At 48.1% G+C, this 27,921-nt stretch overlaps 2 protein-coding genes across 8 annotated transcripts in view; both read left to right on the top strand.

Moving 5' to 3' along the window:
* The window catches only part of shroom2a (shroom family member 2a), a 222,176-nt gene extending 207,462 nt beyond the window's left edge, over positions 1 to 14,714 (top strand). For 5 of the 7 annotated variants that reach the window (XM_072584500.1, XM_072584502.1, XM_072584505.1 and 2 more), the window contains 5 exons: positions 1,311 to 1,889; positions 6,680 to 7,210; positions 8,349 to 8,517; positions 10,110 to 10,382; positions 13,835 to 14,712. In XM_072584500.1, coding sequence (XP_072440601.1) covers positions 1,311 to 1,889; positions 6,680 to 7,210; positions 8,349 to 8,517; positions 10,110 to 10,382; positions 13,835 to 14,104 — 1,822 coding nt within the window. In that variant the 3' untranslated portion in view covers positions 14,105 to 14,712. Of the gene's footprint in view, positions 1 to 1,310; positions 1,890 to 6,679; positions 7,211 to 8,348; positions 8,518 to 10,109; positions 10,383 to 13,834 lie in introns of all 7 variants that reach the window. The other 2 variants (XM_072584501.1, XM_072584506.1) reach the window with 2 other exon arrangements.
* Positions 14,715 to 25,876: 11,162 nt separating this feature from the next.
* LOC140485890 (claudin-34-like) lies at positions 25,877 to 26,895 on the top strand. Its single transcript, XM_072584337.1, has one exon. The coding sequence runs from the start codon at positions 25,927 to 25,929 to the stop codon at positions 26,752 to 26,754; it is 828 nt and encodes a 275-aa protein (XP_072440438.1). The 5' UTR covers positions 25,877 to 25,926; the 3' UTR covers positions 26,755 to 26,895.
* Positions 26,896 to 27,921: the final 1,026 nt, after the last annotated feature.

The raw sequence follows: 27,921 nt of genomic DNA, 5'->3' as shown, positions 1-27,921 counted from the left end.
TCTTCCTGACCTCTCCGCCCCCACCCCCACTCCGGCCTATCACCCTCACCTTGACCTCCTTCCACCTATCGCATTCCCAACGCCCCTCCCCCAAGTCCCTCCTCCCTACCTTTTATCTTAGCCTGCTGGACACACTTTCCTCATTCCTGAAGAAGGGCTCATGCCCGAAACGTCGATTCTCCTGTTCCTTGGATGCTGCCTGACCTGCTGCGCTTTTCCAGCAACACATTTTCAGCTCTGGTCTCCAGCATCTGCAGTCCTCACTTTCTCCTTTGGGGAGAACACTAAAGTATTGCAGAAATCACCCCTGGAAATGGATGGGTAGTCTTAAGATGCCAACAGGACTAAATGGAGCTTGTGTTCTCTCCGGTTTAGAAGAGTAGGACAATCTCATGGTGTTAGGTTTTGAAGGGACTTTTATATTATTTGTTGTGAGGTACACCTGTCTGTTAATGGACTGGCTGATCCATTCTGAAGGGACACAGAGAATTTTGGGGCAAGTTTCGGTCAATTGAATTGAGCGAAGGGACGGAGTGATCCCAGAGGCTGGGAGGCACCTTCGATTCGACCTTGGAAATGATGCTCAAAGTCACGGCGGTCAATTGGGAAATGTTGCTTTCCATTGGCTGGTGGTGAGACAGTCTGTGTGTCGACTACATCAACTTAAGATGGTAAGCGAAACAACGTGAGGCTGAATGCTGAAATGTTGTGCAATGTCAACCGCTCCCAGGAACAGTTACAGGAGCGGATTCCAAAGGGAAGTTGATAAATATGTCGAAAGGTTTGGAGCTGAATGGACTGGCAGGGGTAGTGATGGGCAAAATGGTCTCCAGGTGCAGCGAATGACTCTGTCCATTCGCCAAAGTCTTATTTCAGTTTTGCATGAAAGGGGAACAAATTGCAAGGGAAATTAAGTTAATCCTGAAGGCTAAGAGGTTTACGATTGAAATGTTTTTGAGGTTGGTTTTGTTCTGATTTAAGTGACGAGATTTCATGGCGTCCTATCAAATACTGTGGTGCACCGACACTAATGTGATACTGATTCACGGGTCTTTATTGGGAACTAGCCATAAAAGGTTGATGGGCTAGTGCCCTCGTGGAGCATCAGAAGAGCTATGGGCCATTCAGCCCATCAGTCCTGTTCTACCAGGTCATGGCTGATCTATATCTAAACTCCATCTAGAGCCAGTGGGATGATTTGAAGAGCTTTTTCAATGAGCTGACAAGGGCGTCAGGGGCCAAATGGCCTCCTGTGTTGTGATGATCCGACGATTAATTCTTACATTGTGTTTTTTGTTGATTGTCGGTAGGTTCCTGGAGCCAGGGAGCGTAGAGACTGCCTCCGAGGGATTGAGACTTCCGTTGGAGAGAGGGCCTGAGCGCGGCTGGTCTGAGCGAAATGCGCCCGCCGATGAGAATCAGGCCCGGGATTGGCGCGAAGGCCCAGTCGATGCCATGCTGAGTGGACACCCGGGAGTGGATGAGGACCAATTTGAACGGAGACCTGGGTCGGACGGTCCCACAAGCCAGGGGCTGAGCCAACTCTGGGCCGTGGCCGGGAACCTGGCCTGGTCTGGGGAGACGCAGGCATCGCCCACCCAGCCGCTGCCCGGCGTGGGCGCGAGTGAAGCACCAACCACTGGCACCGATCGACCCCACAGCTCTGATGGTGGCAACGAGAGCTGGCAGCCCATGCCCGGCAGATCCTCCAGGCCTGCCCAGGCCGAGGCTGGGAATGTGGAGCTGAGAGAGGACGCTGGGAAAAACTCGGCATTCCATCCCCTGCCAACCTTCCCGCCGGATTCTGCCCGAGCTCCTTCTCCACAGTTTGCCCCTCAGAGACTCACCGACAAACCTCCCCCCACTGTGGAAGGTGACAGGCCACTCAGGTAAGCACTCTGAAACTCCTTGTGTAAAAAGAAGCCTCTTTCTTTTCCCTCCCTTGCACATCCCCCTCAAGGCTGTGGAAGTTTCGACATTATTGGCCATTCCCAAATTGTCCTGGAGAGGGCAGTGTCATCTTAAACTGCTGCAGTCTCTACAGTGTAGGTAGACCCACAGTGCTCTCAGGGAGGGACTTCCAGGATACTGACCCAGCGACAGAGAAGGGATGGCAAGATGTTTCCAAGTCAGGATGGTGAGTGACTTGGAGGGGGACTCGAAGATGGTGGTGTTTCCATGTATATGCCTTCTGTGTGGTAAAGGAACTCTGCAGAACTGAGTGTTAATGGTGGAGATTGTGATTGTTTGTGGTGGTGGATGGGCTGCCTATTAAACAGACTGAATGTGTTTACCGAGATTGTTCTATCTATTGTTGCTAACCCAAGGTGAAGACCCACAGTGTGGAACACTGCCACATTTCAACAGAATTAAAAAGGAAAACAGAATATTGCCAGGCTTTGAGCTAGAGGGAGAGGCTGAACAGGCTGGGGCTGTTTTCCCTGGAGCATTGGAGGCTGAGGGGTGACCTTATAGAGTTCTGTAAAATCATGAGGAACGTGGATAGGATAAATAGACAAGGTCTTTTCCCTGGGGTGGGGGAGTCCAGAACTAGAGGGCATAGGTTTAGGGGGAGAGGGGAAAGATATAGAAGAGACCTAAGGAGCAACTTTTTCACACAGATGGTGGTATGTGTATGGAATGAGCTGTCAGAGGAAGTGGTGGAGGCTGGTACAATTGCAACATTTAAGAGGCATTTGGATGGATATAGGAATAGGAAGGGTTTGGAGGGATGTGGGCCGGATGCTGGCAGGTGGGACTAGATTGGGTCGGGATATCTGGTTGGCATGGACCAAGTGCAGAACATCTCTGACTTTGAGAGTAAGCAAGGGAGCGGTCTCGAGTTCCCTTCTTTAAAGAAGGTTGAATGGTAGGGAGGAGAGACTGGGATGCTAGGGAGAGGCATAGAATAAGTGAGAAAATGACTAGGACTCCGATATAGACTGAAGGTTGATATCAGTGCAGGGGGACAATGTGTAAGAGAAGACAAATCTAGTCATCTGGTTCAGAAACCTGCAAAGGAATGGAAAAGGAGAGTTAAACAGCTCATTGACTGTTACAGCATTGACACAGAGAAGGATGGGAATGATTGCACTGGAGAAGGGGAGAGAGTGAGTGAGTTTGGTTATAGTGAAGGGTGCCAAAGGGTGAGAGGTAGGCCTGCAGACAGAGTGGGTCAGCCCACAAGATGCAGAGGCAATGTCCAAGCCTCAGGCTTTAGAGAGAAGTAGCAAGTGCTGAAAGGCAAGGGAGACTTAGCCCAAAGGAGTGAGCCAAGCTTTCTGAAGGTGGCTCTAACAATGGATGGTGAGAAAGGAGGGGGGTCCCTCCCCTTGAGGTAGTTGCATGGAGAGACTTGAGAAGCTGGGATTGTTCCCTGAGGGGGAGATGGTTAAGGAGTGATTTAACAGAGCTGTTCAAAATCACTGAGGGTTTTACCAGAATACTTGGGAGAAGCCTCCGTCACTAGAGGAGACTGTAGATGAATAATCAGGAAAGAGAACAAGAGGCGATGTGGACAGTCAGGTCAGAAAGAGGTGGTGAGACCAAGAGCATTGTTACATGAAGAAACAGGAGTGAGGAAACAATAGGGGTGCCCATGTTTAATTCTGTTCTCTGAAATAAATAGGCAAGTTTCTTCCTATCAAACGGGGATTTTAATGTGAGCTCTGCTTCTGTTTTGTTGAAGTTAATGGTTAGCTGAGGCACGTAGTTCAAATTTGATCTCAGGGAAGCAACAAATGGCCTGAGTGTCCTTAGGCTGAGGAGTGAGAACTATCAATCTGCCTCATGGTTCCAGGTGTCCCGGAGATCTTCCCTCCTCGCAGAGTGCTTTCGGGAACATCTCCGGGACACCCGCACCAATCAACCACACCGCCCCGTGGCCCAACATTTCAACTCCCCCTCCCACTCTGCCGAGGACATGGAGGTCCTGGGCTTCCTTCACCGCCACTCCCTCACCACCAGACGCCTGGAGGAAGAACGCCTCATCTTCCGCCTCGGAACACTTCAACCCCAGGGCATCAATGTGAATTTCACCAGTTTCCTCATTTCCCCTCCCCCTCGCCTTACCCAGTTCAAACCTTCCAGCTCAGCACTGTCCTCATGACCTGCCTATCTTCCTTCCGCTCCACCCTCCTGTCCGACCTATGACCTTCATCCCCACTCCATCCACCTATTGTACTCTTTGCTACCTTCTCCCCAGCCCCACCCCCCTCCCATTTATCCCTCCACCCCGGAGGATCCCTGCCTTAATTCCTGATGAAGGGAATATACCCAAAACACCGATTTTCCTGCTCCTCGGATGCTGTCTGACCTGCTGTACTTTTCCAGCACCACTCTAATCTTGACACTGTTCAACAGTGACTCCTACTGGCAAGCTCATGTCTGTGCACATTGGGTGCAGTCAGGAATGGACTGTGATGTGGTGCCAAATGGTCAATACTCTTTATCTCAGCTTTTTTTTCCTTTTATTTGTCCATTCTTGATTGTCCTTGAGTTGAGTGGTTTGTTAGGGCTTATGATAGGGCTGTTAGGAGTCAACCACATTGCCGTGGATCTGGAGTCATGTGTAGGACAGGCGCTGTCAGGGACATTCGTAAACCAGAAAGGTTTGCTTATGGCAGTATTAGTCATTAACTCCAAATCTCTATTAATTGAGTTCAACTTCCAGCAGCTTCTGTGGTGGGACTTGAACTCAGTTCCTGGAGCACTGTCTGCTCTCTCTGGATTCCCAGTCCTACAGCAATACCACTGATCCAACAACTTCCCCAAAAAGTGAGGAGATGTTTAAACATTACTAGTTAGGCCTCAGCTGCAAGTGTTGTGCTGAGCTCTGGGCAATATGTTTGCAAAGGATGCTGGGGCCTTAAGGGCTGCAGAAGCAATTTCCCAGACTGGTACCGATTAGGTCAGCTCAGGGTAGAGAGACACTGAGGGTGTTTTCCTTAGAACAGAGTTGGTTAAGAGGAGATTTGATCATTGATAGAGGTGCTCAAAGTTGTGAAATAAGAGTAGACAAGGACTGAAATGCCTAGATGTGTCAGAATAGCCATTGATCAACGGGTGCAGATTTAATGACATTGATAAAAGAAGCAGAGGAGGTTGAGGACATGTTTACTCCCACAACAAGGTCGTTTTCTGACTGTGAGTGCCTGTCCCTTGGATGTGGTACCATCACTGAAAGAGACCCTTATTTCGTAACCAGGTGTGGTTGTGTAGTAAGTCCCCCTTCAAAAAGGTGCCCCTCACAGGAACATTGTCAAACAAAACCTGACCCAGAGTCACTTGGTGAGATGTCGGGACAGGTCACCAGAGCTTTGCCGCTGAGGGCAATATTCCTGTCAGAATACAAAACCCACCAGAGCAAGATGACTTGTCGTGCTGAGGATGAGCAAATGTCCATTTACATAGCACCCTTCCCGTCCTCCGGATACTTCAAAGCCCTGCCAATGATGTCAGTTGAATGTGCCGTCACTGCCATATTGCGGGAAACCCAACTTGCACACACACATGTTCACACGAGGGATGACGTTTTTAATACTCTTTTGTGGAAAATAGGTGTCACTGGTTGGGCCAGCATTTATTGCCCATCTGTAATTGCCCAGAGGGATAAGAATCAACTGTGTTGTTGTGGGTCTGGAGTCACGTGTAGCTGAGGATGGCTGATTTCCTTCCTGAAGGGACATTAGTGAACCAGATTTTTTTTGTACTGACTATCAATAATTGTTACTTGGTCACCATTAGCCTAATTTTAAATTCCAGACGTTTGTTCCTTAATTCCAATGTCACCCATCTGGGCGTGATGGGATTTGAAACCACATCCCTGCAGCAACAGCGGTCTGAGGTCTGGATGACTAGAACAGCGACATTACAACTACATTACTGCCTTCCCTTTCTGGAAGGGGTACACTTTAGTCAAGGACTGGGCACGGGGAATGCTGGGTAACTCCCCTTTCTTTATATCGCGCCACGGAAGGTTTCATGTTCACTCGGGAATCCCAACTCCGACAGCGCAGCGCAGTGAAGCCTGGGTTCCCTGTCCATCACTGGAGGCGAACTCAGAACCCTGTCCTTCTGACTCTGGGACGCTCCCACTTCGCCTGAGACAAATGGTCATTCGCGTTCATAAAACAACCCTTTCGGAGCCAGCCGGGAGATGGGTGCTTCAATCGTTGTCGAATCATGTTGGAATGCGGTTGTGTGTTCTGGGGGTAGGTGAGGCTCCACAACAGAAAAACCAAGTGGAACAATGGTTTCCAGCATCTGCAATGCTCACTTTTACCTCAAACAATGGACACTTGTGTGGGTTAGCTCTTTCTCTCTGTGACCGACTCGTGTCTTATTCCATATCCTTTCTGTAAGTGTTCTTAAAGGTGGACCGTGCTGAATGTCCTTTGTTATGCGTGCATTCTTTCAAATGGCCGTAATACTTGTCTCCAGATATCTGCCTTATCAGTCCGCCTGCTTATTCATTGTAAAGGATTAGCAGCTAATCACGGTGAGGGAAGTGATGTTTGTGGCTTTTTTTGAGGAGCCCCTTTTAGCTAGTGTGTTGATGTGCAGAGAGTCTGGGTGAGTCACTGAAGCAAGCCCAGCAGCTAAGGATCAGTCATCCCTTCTCTCCTCTCTGACTGATCGCTGCTGTTCTCCTGGTGTTTCCTTTCTCCCCGTGTGACAGGATCGAGAAGGTGACGGACTACAGTACGACGGTGAAGAAGGTGCCGATTAAGATCGTGCGGTCGGAAAGCCAGACAGAGAAGGAGAGCCGGCACAACCTCCTGAACAGGGTGGTGGAGGAGGCAGGCTGTGGCGGCAGAGACCAGCAGAGGGAAGCCATCGGCAGCTGCCAGCACTCTTCGCCGTTCACCACGTACAGTCGGCAGGAGCTGGACCCGCTCCGGGACGGCACCGCCCAGTCCACAGGAGCAGCAGGCACCTTGTGGGAAAACAAGGAGCTCTCCCCCATGCCCGGCTGCGGGAAGGCGAAAGAGAGGAGCGCGGAAGAGATCAAGTCCGAGGAGTTGGCGAGGGAGATCGTTCACAAGGACCGAACGCTGGCTGATATCTTGTACCCGAACTCTAAGCTAAAGACCACCATGGATCTGATGGAAGGCATCTTCCCCAAAGATGAGACTGTCTTACAGGAAGCTCAGCAACGCAGGAAGCTGCTTCCGAGTCGACCTTACTCACCCAAGCCGACAGAGGACAGGTAAAGTCGTGGTGGGGCCCTTTGGGAAATTCACGTGCAAGTGACTGGCAAGAGTTCCCAGTTTGTTAAGGGTGCAGCAGCAGTTATAGAGTCATATAGCACGGAAATAGACCCTTCGTCCACTTTGTCTGCACCGGCCAAACATCCCAATCTGGCCTCATTCCACTTGCCAGCGTTTGGCCCAAAATCTCCGAACCCTTCCTATTCATATACCCATCTAGATGCCTTTTAAATGTTGTTATTGCACTTGTCTCCTGAGTAAGCCATTGATACTGTGGGGAAGGATGTCCACACAAGGCCTTAGGCAAAAGTGGGGCTTGGCCTTAGTTGAACAGAGTATCACATATTATTTAAGAACTAATTACATTACATCGAAGATACATGATGGTCTCTTGTGAGACATTGGGCTCTACTTAAGAGCAAGTTCACATTACATTTGCTAAAACAATCTCGATTTGGAGGTGCCGGTGTTGGACTGGGGCAGACAAAGTTTAAAATCACACAGCACCAGGTTATAGTCCAATAGGTTTATTTGGAAGTATTAGCTTTTGGAGTGCTGCTCCTTCATCAGCCACAACCACTTGATGAAGGAGCGACGCTCCGAAAGCTAGTGCTTCCAAATAAACCTGTTGGACTATAACCTGGTGCTGTGTGATTTTTAACTTAAAACAAGCTCATTGGTAACAAACACAGAACTAGCAGCAGAACTGAAGACTGGTTACCCCTTCCCGGGAACAGTCCTTCATTTTGTTAATTGTTGTCATTGTGGGTCATCTCCCTGAGCTGTTGGCTAGCAGAGAGTGGTCACATTCTCTCTCTAACTCCCACTTCTCTGTCCCCCACCTTCTGCAAATGCCAACGAGTGGCTGACACCACCCCCTCACCCTCCAGCCACCCTCAGTCCCTTGAGTTGATGCCACCTTTCCAGGAGGCCAGCAACCCCAGCAGATGTTTGTCCGTCGAAAGACAGCAAAGAGCTCCACCCTGGGCCATGAGTAACTCTGGGTCGGCTGCAGGGGAGCTGGCCAGCAGGGGCTATGTTGGGAAGGGTCATCTCTGCTGATGAACCAAGAGTGTTTTGCTTGTCTCAACTGTCCCATCATGCAGTGTGCTTACAATGGACTGTGTATTTTGCCAGGGAAGGGGAGATAATGCCCATGGGGGTCTCCCTAACCACCAGCTCAACCTACTACAGTACATCCGCACCAAAAGCTGAGCTGCTCAATAAGATGAAGGACATGCAGCAGCAGATAGAACAGGAGGAAGACTCGGAGGATGAGCTGAACCACGACCTCACTGAAAAGAAGGTAATGCGCTCCGCCATTTATTTGGCTGGTCTTTTTTCATTTAGTGTAGCAGCCTGGTGGTCCTGAACAGGATGGCAGAACAGTTGGAGCAGGCAAGGGGTTGGAAAGACCTGTTGCTGACACGCCAAACACCCTCAGGTTACTGTGGGAAGAGAGGTCAACAAGGCCAAGGTGTGACAAGAGAGGGCACCAAGAGAGAAGAGTGTGGTTTGCCAAGGCAGAGCTAACAACAGTAGGCACACCACCATGATGTCAGTGACGCTGCTGTCTGGCTCCAGTGCAGATGCTGTGTCTGTTTGTTTGTCTTGAGTGGGCTCCCTCACAGAGCTGAACAATCATCCTGTCAAGTGACAAGGTGGAGTTAGCTGGGCCCCACTCCAGACTTAACCAGCCCACTCCTCGACAGTGTGAGAGTGAGTCATGGTTTGAATTGCCCAATGTCCTCACCGGAATGGAACCTTTACACAGAGCAGAACCATCGATAGCACTGCTGTTAAAGAGCTTTCTCATTTCTCGAGTCGGATTCTCTATTAATGGCCCCTTACTGTTTTCAAGTCGCCTTACTCACAAGGGATTTGCAGGCCAGGAAGAGGCCTTTCAGCCCAACTCGTCTGCTGATGCTCCATACTATCTCCCAGTGCACTCTGTCAACAAATCCATCTCTTTCCTTTTCCATCATGTACTTAGCTCATTCACTCCCTTAAATATGCATCTGCTTTTTGCCTCAAATACTTTGTAGGGTACAAAGCTCCACAATTCTGCCAAATCCCAGCTTACTATTTAAGACTAAGAGCACCGAAGCAAGACTTTAGTGCCACTGATGTTATTGTTTTGGATATAGAATCCTGGAATCAGCCACATGCAATCATTGTCATAGAAAACACAATCAGATTCTATAGAATAAGAGATAAATGTAAACATTTATTAACAAACATTGACAACGGCACTATCCAGACACACACAATAATTGGAAAAACACTCTCAATCTCTGCTTCTTATTTCAACCTGTCACCAAAAAGTCCCCATGTTTCTATGCACGCCACACTCTGCAAACACGAATATTGAGATCTTCTACCCAGTGACTCTGTTATCCATTATTTAATTATTGATTTGCCTCATCTAGACTCCCAGTGAGCCACATGTGGCCTCTGCTTAATGTACTGATGTAGCAAAGGCTACAACTCAGCATCTCCCCAGGACTGAAGTGCCTAGATTTGTAAGCTAAGACGTAGGTTACTTCTTTTCATAATAACGCATATTAAAACCAGACCGCAGGGAGAGTTTTCCGTTTGTTTCTTTTTCCATTTCTTCCACTGCCAAGTTACATTTACCCAAAACAAGAACCACTGGATCTGAAGCCACAAATGTACCCACTTTCTTCCTTGTGCATGCCCAGTTTCATATCCAGGTTATGATGTTGCCTTAACAAGGGTACACCTGGAAAGGTGAGGGGTGCGAGTTGAAGTTAAACTGTCCGAGATTGTGGGAGGATTTGGGCTGGCGATGCGGCGTCTCTGAACATTGAGGGCCTTGGTGCTTTTCTCCTGTGTGATGTTGGTCGGTAAAATGGCGTCTTGTTTTTGCTCCTACAGCAAGAGCTGATCGACAGCATCAGCAAGAAGCTGCAAGTGCTGCGTGAGGCCCGAGAGAGCCTGCAGGACGATATCCAGGCCAACAATCTCCTAGGCAACGAGGTGGAGGCCATTGTCAAGCAAGTCTGCAAGCCCAATGAGTTTGAGAAGTTCCGGATGTTCATCGGCGACCTGGACAAAGTGGTCAACCTGCTGCTGTCGCTGTCTGGTCGGCTGGCCAGAGTAGAGAATGCCCTCAATACCCTGGACGAGGAGGCCTCTCCAGACGAGCGGGTATGTGGCTCCGAGACGGACCGCCCTGTTTAAAACTTGTAGGACGACAGATTAAAGCACTGATATTATTATACAGTGTATCGAGTACAATACTGCAGCAGTATCCCAGGGCTGCACTGATAATTGAGGGAACCATAAGAAATAGGAGCAGGAGTAGGCCGTTCAGCCCCTCGACCCTGCTTGCCAACAATAGAATCTGACATTCCTCACATCCACTTTGCTGGGCCTTACCTGTCGTCCTTCATTCCCCTCCCGATCACGGACCTATCTATCTCAGCCTTAAATATACCCCGGGACTGTGCTGCACCACAGAGTTCCAAAGACACCCAGCCCTCTGAGAGAAGACATTCTTCCTCATCTCAGCCTTCAATTGCTCCCCGACTCCTACCCCTGCTGTAATTCTGAGACGACACCCTCTGGCTGTAGACTCTCCCATGAGGAGAGACACCCCCTCAGCGTTTACCCTGTCCCCTTCAGAATCCTGTAGATTTCAGTGCGATCACCTCTTTTTTTTTTTAAAACCCCAGTGAGTACAGTCTCAAGCTGTTTAGCTCTTTCTCATAAGACAATCCCTGTAGCAGGGATCATCCAAGTGAACCATCTCCAATCTGCCTCCAATCAAGGTTATGTATCTTTCCTTAAATAAGGGGACCAAAACAGTTCAGAACCTTGCACAGTTGTATTAAGACTTAGCTATTTATTTATCTATGCTACTTAACTCTGTGATCTGCCTGTATTGCTCACAAGACAAAGCTTTTCACTGTGCCTCGGTACATGTGACAATAAATTCAATTCAAGACATCCCTGCTCTTACACTCTAACCCCCTTTGAAATAAGGGCCAACATCCCATAAGCCTTCCTGATTGCTTGCTGTATCTGTGTGCTAGCTTTCTGTGATTCTTGCACAAGTAACCCCAAGTCCCTCTGTTTTGTAGCACTCTGCAGTTTTCTGCTAATTAAATAATGCTGTTCTTTTGTTCTCTCTTTCAAAATGAACAATGTCCCACATTATCCTTCAAAGTGAATGCAACACCAGTGCGGCACTTTGAGTATATTCCAATCCCGACGTGTCAGTGAGGGGACTTGTTTACAGACTTTGCAAACGTACAATTAGTATCAGTTTAAAAAAAAATCAAGAAGCTGGGTGAATTGTTTACCTTAGGGAGAAAAGCTGCCATTCTCACCCAGCCTGACTGCTAGGTGACTCCAGTCTTAAACCAACGTGGTTGATTCTGAAGTTCCCTCTGAAATGATCTTTGGCTTGTTCCAAAGTGCTACCAGCAGTTAAAGGGGAGTACCCAATGCTGCCTTGGAGCAACATGGGAGAGACATTGAAGATTGACAATGCCAGTGACACCATCCTAGTTTAATCAGGTACATAATAATCTGCAGTTGTAGAGTCATAGAGATGTACAGCACAAAAACAGACCCTACTGTCCAACTCATCCACGCCAACCAGATATCCTAAACTAACCGAGTCCCATTTCCCACAATTTGGCCCATATCCCTCTAAACCCTTCCTATCTATGTACCCTTCCTATATCTGGCAGCATCTGTGGAGAGACAAACAGAGCTAACATTTCAAGTGCAGTGACCCTTCTTCAGAACTTTCTCTTTCTCATCGCTCAAAGGACGACGCATACTAGACTCGAAAAATTAACTCTGTTTCTCTCTCTCCGCACAGACGCTGCCAGACCTGCTGAGTTTCTCCATTCTCTGTCTTGGTTTCACATTTCCAACATCTGCTGCACTTTGCCGGAGTGATCTACTGAATGCCTTGTAACTCATAAACTCACTGCTGAATATGATGATTTCCACTGTTCACCGAAATATTAATTAATATTAAATATTAACTGGAGTTATTCCAGGGACTTAGCCATTGCATTCCAGCCATCTACAGCATGACTAGGAGAGGGAATTGAAAACTAGGTTTAAGGTGAGAGGGAAAAGGTTTAAGAAGGAGCAGAGGGGCAATTTCTTCATGTAGAGTGTGGTGCATGTATAGAATGGGCTACCAGCCAAAGTGTTTGAGTTAGGTACAATTGCAACATTTAAAAAAAACATTTGGATAGGTACATGGATGGGAAGGGATTAGAGGGATATGAACCAAATGTGGGCAATTGGAACTAGCTGGGTGGGCACCTTGGTCAGCATGGATCAATTTGGGCCGAATGGCCTGTTTCCATGTTATATTACTCGATGCCTCTATGTCACCCTGTCATTAAAAATAATCATTTTAATTTGAGGATACACAATAGAGACCAAATGAAGATAATTTTAGGATCATAGATGTCAAAACATTTGGGTTCCTAGTCCTGGTGTTTTTGCATATCCACAGGACAGTGCTGGCCATAGAATTAGGAAGATGACAGAATTTGCATTTATATAGCACCGTTCACTATAAAAAGACATTGCAAGGCATTTTTAAAATATGAAATATTTTTCAAGTCATTGCTGTACTTGGTCCCGCAGCAGGCTCAATTGCACAAAGCAAGATCCCACAAACATCTGTGAAATGATCACCAGGCCATCTGTTTTGGTCATGTTGGTTGAAGAATAGATATTGGCCAGACCACTAGGAGGATCTCCCCTGCTATTAAAACTAACGTCGTGGAACCTTTTCCTTGCACCTGGGAAGGCAAACAGGGTCTCGGGATAATGCCTCATTCACGAGGGACAGTGCAGCACTCCCAGAGTGTCAGTCTGGATATTGTGCTGAGGTGCCTGTGGTGTGAGGCTTGAACCCACAACCTTCTGGCTCGGATGTGAGAGTGCTACCCACTGAAACAAAGATAGCCCCTAAAATCTGAGGCCGTCCTGAACTCTTGGGTCGACCGTGTGCAGGTCAGCTACGCAGAGGAGGAATAACTCCACTCCAGGGAGAATAAACAGCCACAGATCGGAACAGTAGCCAGTGATTGCCACTAGAATGTCATGCATGTGTATATAACACAGACATATGTATATGTACTATATATTTATATAATATATATATGCAGGCCCCAGCAATGCCTTCTGAGATTGCTGACACACTGAACTGACCTGAGAGAGTGCATGCAACCATCAGTCATAAACCTCAACCCAGCAGACACCCCACCTTCTGGAGAGTTGAGACGAGACTAACCAAGAATAACTGGGAGGTAGTATTAAAACAAGAGTGAGGAGATTTCCCTTGCCTTGTGTGTTGGTTCTTTTACAGAATCTCAGCTCCCCAAAGGATTGTGCAGAAGAGATCAGGATAACATGCTAGTGTATATTCTGTAGTAAGAGACAGAAAAGAATGGCCTTCAAATGTACCTTCCCAACAACCCCCACACCTCCACAAATTGTGTGATCATTTGAAATTTGGCATTCTTGTATTTATCCAGATAAATGCAATTGAAAAGATTCAGCAATCCCACCTCTCCTCTCAGCAATCCACAAGTGATTTCTGTTTTCTTTTCATTTTGTAGAAGACGCTCACTCAAAAACAAAAGCTGCTCACAAGGCAACATGAAGATGCCAAGGAGCTGAAGGAGAACTTGGACAGGAGGGAGGGGGTGGTGTTTGACATTCTGTCCAGTTACCTGACAGACGAGCTCCTCCAGGACTACGAGCACTTTGTGAAGATGAAATCGGCCCTTATTATTGAGCAAAGGGAGCTGGAGGACAAGATCAAACTGGGAGAGGAGCAGCTCAAGTGTCTGCTGGAGAGCCTGCCTGTTGATGGCAAACCAAAGTAGAAACCAAAGGGTTAAAATGTTATACTGGACAGTGGGCTGCCTGCTCCCCTCTTTCTATCTGTGTGCGTGTGGTATAGCTGGATCTGTCCACTGGGGGGAGCTCAGCGTGGGAGGAATGACTTGAGGCCATTGAGCATCAATGTTCAATGCAGAACTGAGTTCTGTCATATTGAACATTTAATATTTTTAAACTTTTGGCTATTTAGTCACACGTTTGACATTCTATTTGCTGCCACATCAACCACTTCCCTGCCTACCCCCTGCCCAGTCCCGCCGATTTGTCCCGTTTTTATCTGAGAAGGGTGAAAACGAAAAAGAATTGTTTCCTCATTGATTTTTGGGCAAGTTCTGATGCTTTGGTTCCCAAACAAGTTTTCTTCCCCCCTTCTGGATAAATGTGACACGTTCATAAAATGATGTGATAACTGGATATTTTTTCTTTTAAAAAAGAATGTGCATTAAATTAATTTATTGTAGCATTTATTAAAGCAAATAGATGGTTACAGAAGACAACAGTGTTTCATTGGAGGCAGTGTTGAATATGTCAATGTTTTACTTCCTGGTTTACAGATCTTTACACTCAAACTCTGCATGATGAAATGTCTCTAATCATCTTGCTTAAGTAAACTAGTTTTCACCCCCTCCGGCATGCTCTGTGTTTGGCCTTCAAATGTGCATTTTAAAAACCTGAATGTAAAAAAGACTCTGGTCAGCTTGTGAAAAGAACAGCCAAATCATGTGCCTCTAAAATGGTTTGACTTTCTTCTTGCGATAAGCTTCAATGTTATCAAGGAGTGAAAGGATGATTAAAACTAATCACACGTGGTCAGAGCAACCAGGCAAACACCTAAGGTTCTGTCAACAACTTAAACGTTGTGGAGGAGGTTTTAATTTTAGCTGCTGAAGATACATTTCAGAATACCTGGCAGTATATTTTAGAAAATTGCAGGTTATAACAGTTTTATAAGACCAAAATGGCCAATGTTATGGTGCTGCTTTGCGTTAATTGTCGTGCACTGCTGGAAGTCTAACATTACCATTTGTAATGTAAAACACTCATCGTCAGGAGCTCACCAGTAAGGCTCAATATACTTGGGTTTTGTTAAAAGCAACGGAGACAAAGATCTTTTTCGATTCTTATAAGTGCCATTCAAAATACAGCGTCCAAACCACAATGCAATGTAGGCAAAGTGACCTGCATACGAAAGGTTTGAACATTGGGATGACTTGGCTGCCTTTCCGTCTAGGAGGAGAAAGTGAGGACTGCAGATGCTGGAGATCAGAGCTGAAAATGTGTTGCTGGAAAAGCGCAGCAGGTCAGGCAGCATCCAAGATTCCTGAAGAAGGGCTGATGCCTGAAATGTTGATTCTCCTGCTCCTTGGATGCTGCCTGACCTGCTGCGCTTTTCCAGCAACACATTTTCAGCTCTGCCTTTCCGTCTAGTTTCAGATACTGAATGGGGCTTTGCCAGTTTGTAAACTGTTGACGTTTTAAAAGTCGCTAACACTCTGTTACATTTGCCTGAATGCACTTCATGTCAAATCTGTGTAAGTTGGGTGTTTCTATCCGCACCTGTGTAAACTAGGCACTGCAATGCCTTCAGTGGTAGTAGATTGTAATTAGAGTGTGACATTGGTTTCCATTGTCAATGTGGGACAGAATCTGTGCTTTTCAAATGGGACTGATTTAATGATGTCTGCATTCTGTGGCCCTGTTATCCACCAACTTTTATGTTTCTCTCACCTGACGTTTGCACTGGTTTAACTTGCTGAGTTCCATAAGTGTTGCTCAGTCTACTACAGCATTAGAGTCAGCTCCTCAGTAAAGGGCTGGCTGCTATTGACACCACACACACACACACACAGATGTTTTATTCAATGGCTTCTTTCGAAACTTTGTGCACTCTTCCTGCTGAGGAAGCAGAAAAGGAAGGTGCCGGAAGAGTGTGCACTTTTCACTACTGTGTAAGGTGGCCAGGGTTGGAGGCTCCCACATCACGACCAGCAATGAGGCTGTGATATATTTTAGTGATGCGGATTGAGAGCTGGGCGGCAAACTCCCTGGGAGTAAAGAGTCTGATCTTCCATCTGGAAGGGTAGCCACGTCCTTAGTTTAGGAGATGTGAGAGACCGGAAATATTGGAGCAGTATCATTACTTCAGTCAAACCTGCAACGCTTTGTGATTAATGCGAGCTACCACTATGTTGCCATTCATTGTGGAGACGTCTAACAAGTGATTGCCCGTCCTCCTCCAAGGGCAGTGCCTGCTGCTGGAGTACAGTACCACAAGTGCTCATCTCCAGTGGGTCTTCCATGTGTGAACATCAAGTGGGTTGTTTGGTGGTTGGGCCTCTGGCTGAGAGGTAGGGTACTACTTTGAGCAAACTAAAAGTGATTAACCTCACTAACTGTCAGGGTTGGAGCTATAGGAAGAGGTTGAATAGGCTGGAGTGTCGGAGGCTGAGGGGTGACCTAATAGTGATTTATAAAATCATGAGGTGCATGGATAGGGTGAATTGACAAGGTCTTTTCCCTGGGGTGGGGCAATCCAGAACTAGAGGACATTGGTTTAGGGTGAGAGGGGAAAGATTTACAAAGGGACCCAATGGGTTTCACACAGAGGGTGGTGCGTGTATGGAATGAGCTGCCAGAGGAAGTGGTGGAGGTTGCTACAATTACAACATTTAAATGGCATCTGGGTGGATATATGAATAAAAATGGTTTAGAGGGATATGGGCCAAGTGCTGGCAAATGGAACTAGATTAGGTTAGGATAATTGGTCAGCACGGACGAGTTGGACCGAAGGGTCTATTTCCATGCCTGATTTCATACATCTCTATGACTAACTAATGAACCACCCCTTAAACGGCCACTTTAATCAAAAAAAGTTTCGATATTTGTATGAGCAGTTGCCAGTTAAACCCACCATAGCAATTAATTATATTCAATGTTATTAATTCTGCCATCACATATCTCCATGGCAATATTGCAGTCCACTGATAGGTCAGCTGACTCTGATACCTCTTCCAACATTCATCACAGAATCCCAAAATCGTTACAGGTCTATGAGGCCATTTGGCCCTGTATGCTTGTTATCTAGTGCTAATCCCCTGGTTTTTACCCATGTCTGTGTACACTGTTTCTATAGAAAAACTCCCAATGCCATCTTGAACGTCTCACCTGAACCTGCCCCAACCACATTACCAGGCAGTGCACTTCATACCCTAGCTACACGCTGTGGGAAAGTGATTGCTTTTTTTCACACTACCCTTGTTTAGTTTGCAGATTGCTTCTAATCTATGTTCTCTGATCTTATTCCTCGAGGGACTGCTTCTCCCTGTCTAGTCTGTCCAGCCCATTCGTGATTTTGAAAACCTCTGTCAAATCTCATCTCAGTCACCTTCTCTCTGAGGAAAGCAGTCCCAACGTCATCAATCTATCCACCCAACTGAAGTTTCTTATTCCTGGAACCGTTCTTGGAAATCGCTTCTGCGCTCTCTCTCGGGTGTTCGCATCTTCGCTGTAACGAGGCACTAACAATGGTACCCAATACTCCAGCTGAGGTCTAACCAGTGCCTTAGACAAGTTCAACATCACCTCCTTGCCCTAGTACTTTACGCCTTTCATAATTAAACTGAGAACACTGCATGCTTTACAAACTGTCCTTTCCATCTGACCTGTGATGTTCAATGGTCTTTGCACGTGTTCACCCAGGTTCCTCTGCACCTGCACTCCCTTAGGCTTGTATTCCAGGACTTTGGAACAATCCAGTGCTCAACTGGACCCTCCACGCTAAACACAATCTTTGTTAAAATAATCTGACCTTGTGGGGTAGGTTGGATCAGCTTGCTTGTCTCTTCTGTCTGTCAGATTTCTCCAATTCCCTTTTTAAAAAAGTTACGATTGACTCTGTCATGTTCTATCTGGAAACTTGCTGTGTTGAAACGAAATTCTCATCTTCCTCCAGTTTCTTTGCCAGTTACCTTGAAACGTTGTCCGTGAGTTAGTGACCCTCCTACGAGGCCTCTTGGGAGCTGACATCAACTTAATGTTGCAACAATTCAAAATGAAACAGTTCCACAGAGGTTGCATCTTGTTTCTTCATAGTGAACTAAGAGCTGTGCCCCTATTACTGCATTCATATAGTGCCTGTCCCACAGGAAACATCTACCCAGGCTGTACACCAATACAAGTAATTGAATTTCAGACTACAAAACACAATGTGCAACTGATGCTCTAAGCACAAGAAGATGGGGTTACAGGGATAGGGGCAACATGGTGGCTCAATGGTTAGCACCGCTGCCTCACAGCGCCAGGATCCCAGGTTCAATTCTAGCTTTAGACGACTGACTGTGTGGAGTTTGCACATTCCTCCTGTGTCTGCGTGGGTTTCCTCCGGGTGTTCCAGTTTCTTCCCACAATCCAAAAATGTGCAGGTCAGATGAATTGGCCATGCTAAATTGCCCGTAGTGTTAGGTGAATTAGTCAGAGGGAAATGAGTCTGGGTGGGTTACTCATCGGAGGGTCGGAATGGACTGGTTGGGCCGAAGGGCCTGTTTCCACACTGTAGGGAATCTAATCTAATCAAAAGATAGGGATAGGGTAGGGGTGTGGGTCTGGGTGGGATGCTCTTCAGAGAGTCGGTGTGGACTAGACAGGCTGAGTGGCCTGCCTCCATGCTGTAAGGATTCTCTGAAGATCTAATCAAGCCTTTGTCACTGCTATCGACAACTGGTGTGTGGGAATGATGCTGTTGTATAAGGAGAGGATATCGATATGAATTTGGTGCAGGGGTACAGCTGTAATGGCCTCTGCTGGATTCAGCTCTGAGCCATTAGACGTGTTCTGTCGTGTGTCTTCATGGAATTGCCACCTCAGTTGTACGATGTGGCTGACGGTGGACATCGAGAGACAGGATGTGGTCAATGGGAGGTGGTCCTGCAAGGTTGGGCGTGGAATTTGCAGGAAACATTGTCATCCAGACAGCAGTCAGAGTGTGGAACCCACTGCTCGAGAGGCAGTTTCAAGGGAATACCATTAGATATGTTTTAAGGATGGGCTAGAAAAAAAACACGAGGGGCAAGGAGAAGAGCCATCCAGGTATTTTCCAACCAACCTCTGCAGCAGCTCAGCCTGGGCTCCTAGCTCAGAGGTGCCACACTGCCACAAGGGCTGTACAATGGGCTCTATCGATGAGGAAAAATAAGAGGCTTGAGAGGACCATAAACATGGATTAGATGGGCCAAATGGCCTATTGGTGGTCTTTATGTCTGACATAATACTCCTCTTGCAATCTCATAGAGTTACAAAGGAACCTTGGGTCCTACCTTAAACAGCACCAGAAAGAATATTATGTGAGGAAACAGAAGTTGCCCCAATCGCAGCTGACTACACTGTTCCTGCTACAGTAAACACTCCATTTGAAAGCTTGATGATTTGAATAGTTGCTCTTTGCCACTGTAGTGACCTGAAGGTCTTCAGAGGTCACTATAATGCAGCGTGTTAGCAACCTGACCATACCAGAATATTGTCAGTAATTAAGGGAACAAAAATTACATTGCCTGCCTTTTCAGATGGTATTCGGTCAGCTTGGTTCTCGGAGATTAGCCCAAAAGACACACCTGGCTGAATGCACGCTCTCGACCTTTCTGAATGACTTGGCTGCTGTGGATTGTTTTGAGCGAGTTGAGAATTCTCTTCAGCCCTGTGTCAGACATGATTCCTGTGGGGAGCACGCTGGTGTCCCGAGTCCCAAAGGGTGTCCCGTAACAGAGAGCTGAGCACACCAATTCAAACCTGGCACTGCAATGCCAGACTGAAAGGGTGCCACTGTCAGAGGTACCGCACTTCAGAGGAGCGTCCAAACCGAGCCACTGTCACCTTCAGATCAGAGGATCACTATTGAAAGGGAGAAACATTCTCAGAACTCAGTCCAATATCAGTGCAGTTTGTATTATGCTGTGTACCCGTTATTCTTGTTATCTATGACCATTGATCTGTATTTCAATGACCGACAGCATTATTGCTGCAGGATCAGAGGTAGGAGTTTGACAATCCTCGGTGCAACAATCAAATCCCTGAAGAGTTTGTAACAAATCACAATTGCGATCTGTTAAAACTCAAGAAGCAATAACAAAAACAACTTGCATTCATATTGCACCTGTAACATCACTGGCCGTTCTGATCTTCACAGCAATGGAATCAGTACCAAGCAGCACAAAGTGGGATTACTAAAGATAGATCACCACGCATTAGTCAAAGAGGAAGGTTTTATTGAGCATCTTAAAGAAAGAACATCATTGTGTCTTTCTGCAATTATATAGCACTTCCCCATGCCCACCAGCTTTCTCAAAGCACATTTTAGCCGATGTTGTTCTTTTTGAAATATTGTAGAAAATGTGGCAGTCAATTTGCAAGCTCCCAGATAAAGGTGATGTTCTGGTGAGGAGTAATCAGTGGGATATTGATTGAAGGGGAAATACTGACCAGGACATAACAGAGAACTCCTCTGCCTGTCTTTGCAATGGGATCTTTCCCATCCAGACAGACGGACCACAATTTGATGCCCCCCCTCTGCAGTGCTCCTTCAGTCCCACATCAGATTTCTGTGCCCAAACATTTGAAGGCAGAGTGATTTAGGGAGCCGGTTCTCTCTGGGTCCAGGCAGTGAAGGCACAGTCGTCAAGAGAGGAAAGTGGGACTGGTTAAGAGGCCAGAATTGGAGGATTGCGGATATCTTGGAGGGTATTGGGGTCGAAGGCTACAGAGGTGGGGAATGGTGTGACCATGCAGGGATTTGAAAAGAATGTGCGAGAGGTTTAAAAGTCAGGCAAGGTCAGCAACCACGGGGCTGATGGGTAATCAGGACTTGATGTGAGTTAGGATAGAGGCCATTGGAGGTTTTGGTTGCGTACAAGTCAATGAAGGCCTGAAGACTGGCTCAAAGCAAATTGGAAAATATGCCGAGTGGGGTTGTAACTGACTCGAAATGTTAATTCTGTTTCTCTTCCCGTAGATGCTACCAGGTCACAACAGAGAGACTCTCCAGCACATTCTGATTTTATTGGAGAAGTCAAACCTCGAGCTGGCAAATGGCTAGGAGGTTTCAGGGGCAGCTGAGTTGAGACAGGGGTGGTGTTGGGGGACTTTCCACAGGTCAAGGTGTGGGCAGGCATACGAGGCCATTCAGCCCCTTGAGCCTGCTCCACCTTTCAATGAGATCCCGGCCGATCTCTGGCCTACCTCCACATACCTGCCTTTCCTTCATACCTTTGCTTCACAAAACCTCATCCATTTCAGATTTAAAATTAACAACAGATCCCACATCCACTGCCATTTGTGGAAGAGCACTCCAAACACCTGTGTGTGTAAAAAGGCTTCCTAACATCACCCCTCAATGGTCTGGCCCTAATTCTCAGACCCTGCCCCTAGTTGTAGAATCCCCAACCAGTGGAAATAGTTCATCTTTGTCTCCCGTGTCTTTTCCTGTAAATATCATGATCACCCCTTAACCTTCTGAATTCTAGAGGAAACAGGCCTCGTTAGTATACTCCCTCCTCCTAGCTGAACCCTCAGCTTAGGGATGGTGAGGAGTTTGGAGCTCAGCTCTGGAGGAATGCCTGAGGAATAGAGCTCTGGCCGGGCAGGAAGTGAAGACAACTTTCAAACCTCCCAGTGTTTGGTGGTGGAGCATCTCCACCAGATAGCGGGTTGAATCAGGGAGAGTGGGAAGGTGGAACTGGCTGCCACAATGTGCCATTTTATCACCTAGATTGTGGAAATGTACACGGGTCCTATTCCAAGCAGATGCTGCCTATATTCCTGGTTGTGGATGTACATGGTTTGTGGGCTCACCACCCCCCCTTCCCCCTCCCCCCCTTCCCCCTCCCCCCCTTCCCCCTCCCCCCCCCCCCCCCCCCCCCCCCCCCCCACCAACTCCTCTGTTGGCCATTAATTGACATAAACAGAAGGGAGTGTGGTGGAACGTTTAGACTGGACTCTCTTTTCCCTTTGTGAGATCTTCAATAGTGCCCAGTTTTACCAGGTCTAGAAAGTCCCACCTACACAACAGTCCATGAACTAAAGATCAGACTCTGGTTTGGTTCAGTTCCTGGATCTTGATGCAAATGAAGAGGTGGGACTGAAACTAGAAGGACCTTCGCTCCCTTTGCTGGTTGGATGCAGTTATGTTGAGTGCATTTGTGTAGTACCTTTTATTGGGTGCCACAGTGGCTCAGTGGTTAGCACTGCTGCCTCCCAGCGCCAGGCACCCAGGTTTGATCCCAGCCTCAGGCAACTGTCTGAGTGGAGTTTGCACATTCTCCCCGCGTCTGTGTGGGTTTCCTCCCACAGTCCAAAGATGTTCAGGCCAGGTGAATTGGCTGTGCTAAATTATCCACAGTGTTCAGGATGTGTGGGCTTGGTGCGTTAGTTAGGGGTCGGTGTGGACTTGGGCTGAATGGCCTGTTTCCACACTCTAGGAATTCTATGTTCTGTGACTTCAGGAGATTCCCTCAAAGTGCTTTGCAGTCAATCAAGTAAGTTTGTAATCATGGTCGCTGTTAGAATGCAGGAGACATTGCAAGCTCCCATGATCAGCCGTGTGATCGTGACCAGCCATGCAGATGTTGCCAGCCAATCACAGGACAGGAGGCCTCTTGACGGCTCTGCTGGGCAAGATGGCTGTCACTGATGTCTTGATCTGTGATCGTTAGCTTGCCTCAACACAGAGGTGCCCTGGCAGGCTGTAAGAACATTCACAATCTTTTAGTTGGGGAAGGGGACAGAGAGAGAGAGAGAGGGAGGGGGAGAGAGAGAGAGAGAGAGATAGAAGAGCAGAGAGGCTGGCTGGGAAAAGATGTTCCACCAGGAGACCAGGTCACAAGGGCTGCCTTTCGTGCCCACCTCCCTGTTGGCAACACAGAGCCTCTGGGTCCAATCATAACCTGGACAGGCCCCGGAAAGCCACCTCTGTGGATCTAGCGCCCATCCAGTGAAGTGCCACCAGCCTGTGGGTTCCTCACCCACAGCTCACCATGGTGTGGTGTCCCATCTGATGGATTCATCGAATAAGCATCTGCAGGGCCCGACTGCTCCAACACACTTGAGGAAATTCACGTGCTACTCTTACGAATCATGGAATCCCTACAGTGCGGAAGAAGGCCATTCGGCCCATCAAGTCCACACTAACCCTCTGGAGAGCATCCCATCCAGACCACCATATCCCCGCATTTCCCATGGCTAACCCACCCAGCCTGCACATCTCTGGACACTATGAGCAACTTAGCATGGCCAATCCACCTGACCTGCACATCTTTGGACTGTGGGAGGAAACCAGAGCACCCGTAGGAAGCCCACACAGACACAGGGACAATGTGCACAGACAGTTGCCTGAGGCTGGAATCGAACCCAGGTCCCTGGCGCTGTGAGGCAGCAGTGCTAACCACTGAGCCATGAGAAAAGGCTCTTGTCTCAAACAAGGTGCCAGTTAATCCATAAGAAAACAGGAAATGCTGGAGAAACTCAGTGGGTCTGGCGGCATCCAGGGGCAGAGAAGCAGAGTTAGAGTTTGAAGACCAGTTATGGCAATGGGCTGATCCACACAGTCACTGAGACGATCAGGGTGACTTGAGGCTTCCAGCTTTGAGAGACACAAAGCTATTCCCCCCATCTCAGTCTACGTAGCACTCCTTGGCATTAACCCTTTCAGACCCTTACACCTAAGGCACCAGACCGTCCCTCAATCTGTCCACTGCCCTATTTATCAAGGTTCCACGTCTTCACCATTTTCAGTTCCTCAGGTAGAGGAGAGCAGGGCTTGGTTTCTGACCAATCCACTCTGCGTGCATCCTTGACCTGCTGAGATTCTGTGCCTGTCCTCAGGCCTACCACCCAGCTCTTTCCCTGTGGCCAACCTGAGGCCTGCAGAGAAAGCAATTGGTGGTGAGCACAGACCTAGGGTCTGGGGAATTTCCCCACCTCACACAGGATTGGGCGCTCAGCCAAACTTTGAATGGAACGTGTTCCATTCCCAATCTACAGAAACTTTCCTGCCCACCCATGAATCAAGACTTTGAAGCCCATTTTCTCCCCCCCCCCACCACCCGTGTGAGGCAAACATTTACTGTATCTGTTATTTGGAAACCAGTTCAGCTCAAACCCTTTGCAGCCTGGGGAGGGGTTGCTGGGGGAGAGGTGGGGCTTTGATAATTATCCTGGGATCTTGCTGAATCTTTCAGACACATTCCTGCAAGCAATTTGAGAGAAAAGCCACTGTGACATTTTCCCTCATTTCTCAGGCACATCCTCCAGGGGTTTCGGATTGTGGATTGGCTGGCCTAACTGACCAATGGCGAGAGTGTGTGCATGCAGACATGTGACCGAAGCTCTTGGAAGTTGGCGTCAGCCAACCCGGGTTCGGAGACGAGGGAAATGCCCCGAGCGATCTGTGGGCGCAAACAAACTTGCTTGGTACCCCGTACACACAGTGCCGTACTCCTTGAGCAGTTTTGGTAAACGTGAGTGGCAAGGGATTGGGGGACTGGAGTCCCATATAGGCCGGACTCAGTATGGATGGCAGTTTGTTTCCTGAAGAGCACTCATGGGTCTTTTAGGACAATCGCTTGGCTTCATGCTCCCTTTGAATTCCTGCAAACCGAATTAAAATCCTCAATCCTCTCTGGTGGGACTTGAACACTCACTCCCGGTATCACTCGTGCACGATCGTAATCAGCCCACCCTAACGATGCTTTCCTCCCATTCGGCTGTTAGTCAGGGTATTATTAAGGCCGGTACAATTGGTGGTTGAGCCACTGTATTATTGGCATTGTCGGGCCGGCTGAGAAGTAAACCTTGCTCATGTCAAAGGATTGTTCATCCCAAGTGAACATGATCTAGAATCTTCTGACTTAAAGCGTCCCCTCAGACTGCAGGCCAAGCCCGGGCTGAAGGCGCGGTTCAGCATGCAACAGCCAATAGAAGGATACGCCAAGGAAGGAGGCCATTCGGCCCTCAGTGATCGCTCTTTCCTCATTGCCCTGCAAGTGTTCCCTTTATAAGAGCATGTCTGATTGCAAAGGGCTGGGACGTTAGATTGATGGAGCTATGCTAAGCAAGAGAGCCGGCTGATGGAGAAAGGTCCCGTTACGCGGCCCTGCCTCAGAGTCAAAGAGTCACACAGACCCTTTGGTCCATCGCATCCATGCCGACCGTGTTCCCAAATGCAACTAATCCCACATGCCTGCGCTTGGCCCATATCCCTCCAAACCTTTCCTACTCACGTACTTATCCAACTGTCTTTTAAATGTTGTAACTGCATTCCACACACGAACCACTCTCTGTGTAAAAACATTACCCCTTGTGACTTTATACAATATTTCTTCTGCTCACCTTAAAAATAGGCACCCCTAATCTGGAAATCCCTCACCCTAGGGAAAAAAGACACATAACATTTACCCTATCCACGCCTCTCGTGATTTCATAAACCTCTATAAGGTCACCCTTCAATCTCCCACGCTCCAGGGAAAACAGCCCCAGCCTGTCCAGCCTCTCCCCATACCACAAGCCCTCCATTCCCGGCAACATCCAGGTATAACTTTTCTGAGCCCTCTCCAGCCTAACGATATCAATGTGCTGGATGGGGTGGTATTAGTTTACAGTGTAACCAGGAAACCCAAACTAAAGGAGCTCCGACAACAGAAACAAAACACCATTTCGTTCCTTACCTGCAGTGAGTGAGCTGGCTGGAGGCTTCCTCTCACCAAGCATTCGTGGTTTTGCAAATGGAGTCTGGCCGGTGAGCACCCCGACGACCGCAGGGGTCATGGGTCACCATGGCAGCAGAGTGGCCCTCCAGCTGGTGGGTCTGGTGCTGGGCACCGTGGGTTGGATCGGCTCGGCCATTGCCACGGGGCTCATCCAGTGGAGGGTGTGGCGCGTGAGCTCGCCGGAGATCACCTCGGGGGTCGCCTGGGTCGGCATCTGGAGGGTCTGCCTCTACAGCCGGCCGCTGGCCACTCCACCCTTCCAGGGGATGTCCTGCCGGAGGCTCGGAGCCCTCGACTCCTTCGTCCCGAGCGAGATTGGCGTCGGGCAGGGCATGATGCTGGCAGCTGTGGTCTTAGGAGCCCTGGGCAAAGTGGCCACCGTCTATGGGCTGTGGGACGCGTATATAGGTGAGGGGTGCCAGTCCAGGAGGGCGGGGCTGGCTTTCACAGTGGGTGGCGGTTTCCATCTCCTGGCCTCTCTCTGCGTGCTGGTCCCTGCCGCCTGGAACTTGAACTCGGTGCTGAGTAACCGTACCATCGCCTTCCCACCTCACTACCACCTGCCCCCCTCCGCCAGGAGCCAGGAGCCCGGGGCGGCTCTCTACGTGGCCTTTTTCTCGTCTGCCCTGCTTTCCCTCACCGCTGCCTTCCTGCTGAGTTACAGGACATCAGCCTGGCCCTCCAGTCCCAGGGTCCACCCTCTCGCCGATGACTTCTCCGACTGCTCTAGCTTGGTCTCCAGGGTAACGCCAGGACGGGGGGCCAGTTTGTGTGCCATGAGTGTCTCGGAGCACTCCCTTTCCAGTTACGGAGCAGACAATCCAGCTTTCACCCCTGACAGCAACTCTTCGGGATTGCTGAGGTCCCCAGAAAGCACGCGCTAAAAAATACTGCAGATCCCGGCCAAAAGATTCGACGCTTTGTTCGGAAAGTTCTGGAAAGTGGACTAACCGTCCTCTGACTCCAGGCACCGTCACACACTGGAAAAGCTCTCAGTACATCTGACTGTCAGTTTTAACTGGATACAGAGGAAAGTGCACTCACAAATCTTTGTTGTGTGTTATTCATTAATAAATGTCTTCAACATTATGCAGAGATTTGATCATGTAGCTATGCAAGTGTTTCCACTTACGGGTGCATTCAGAATGTAGGATAGTCGTTGGCAAATTCAATTGAGAATTCGGGAGATAACTCTTTACCTGAAGAGTGGTTAGAATGCAGAACTCACTCAACACTTCAGCGTACTTGAGGCAAATAGAATGGATGCATTTGAGGTGAACGAGATAAGTGCACGATGGATAAGTACAAGAGGGAAAAAGGAATGGATGAATGTGTTGACAGGGTTAGATGAAGGAGAATATGATGGGCAGAATGGCCCGTTTTGCTGCAGTAAATCTGATGCAGAATTTGGGAGAAATTTCTTGACCTAGACAGTGGCTAGAATGCCAAATTTACTCCCACAACTTGGCAATTTGAAGTGAATAGCAAAACATATGTTTAAGGTCATGAAGGAGATGGAACTGAAAGCCTTTCTGATGGGGTTCACCAAAGATGGACTTAGGAAGAGGTTCTAGAGCAGGTGGGCTGAACGGTCTGTTTCCATGCTTCAGAAGGTGATGTACTTCAGGGCTGGATTTATCCCATCACTCCTGGCTGTGAGAGTCCTGCTATGATTCAGTCAGCACTGCTCCTCTCCCGTGGCCAGTTCTGACGAATTGAGCGTGAGAACATTCCGGAGGTTCCGAGGAGGACTGACCTCACTGACACGTTTCCAGGCACAAACGTCTGCATCTGCTAGACCTGTCATACAGTCATAGGGTCATAGAGTCTGACAGCACTGAGACAGGCCCTTTAGCCCAAACTGATCCATGCCGACCGAAATGTCCATCCACATTAACCCCACTTCCTTGCACTTGGCCCATACCCTTTCTAACCCTTTCCCATCCATGTCTTTGTCCAAATGCCTTTTAGATGTTGTTAATGTATCTACCTCAACCACTTCCACTGGCAGCTCATTCCATATGTGTACCACCCTCTGTGTAAAAAAGTTG

This window comes from Chiloscyllium punctatum, chromosome 15 (genome assembly GCF_047496795.1).
Source record: "Chiloscyllium punctatum isolate Juve2018m chromosome 15, sChiPun1.3, whole genome shotgun sequence".
NCBI classification, from domain to species: Eukaryota; Metazoa; Chordata; class Chondrichthyes; order Orectolobiformes; family Hemiscylliidae; genus Chiloscyllium; species Chiloscyllium punctatum.
This window is presented reverse-complemented; position numbering and strand designations above follow the sequence as displayed.

What these genes read in the sequence shown, in the direction of transcription:
- LOC140485890 (XM_072584337.1), top strand. Translation starts at nt 25,927, where the DNA reads ATGGGTCACCATGGCAGCAGAGTGGCCCTCCAGCTGGTGGGTCTGGTG.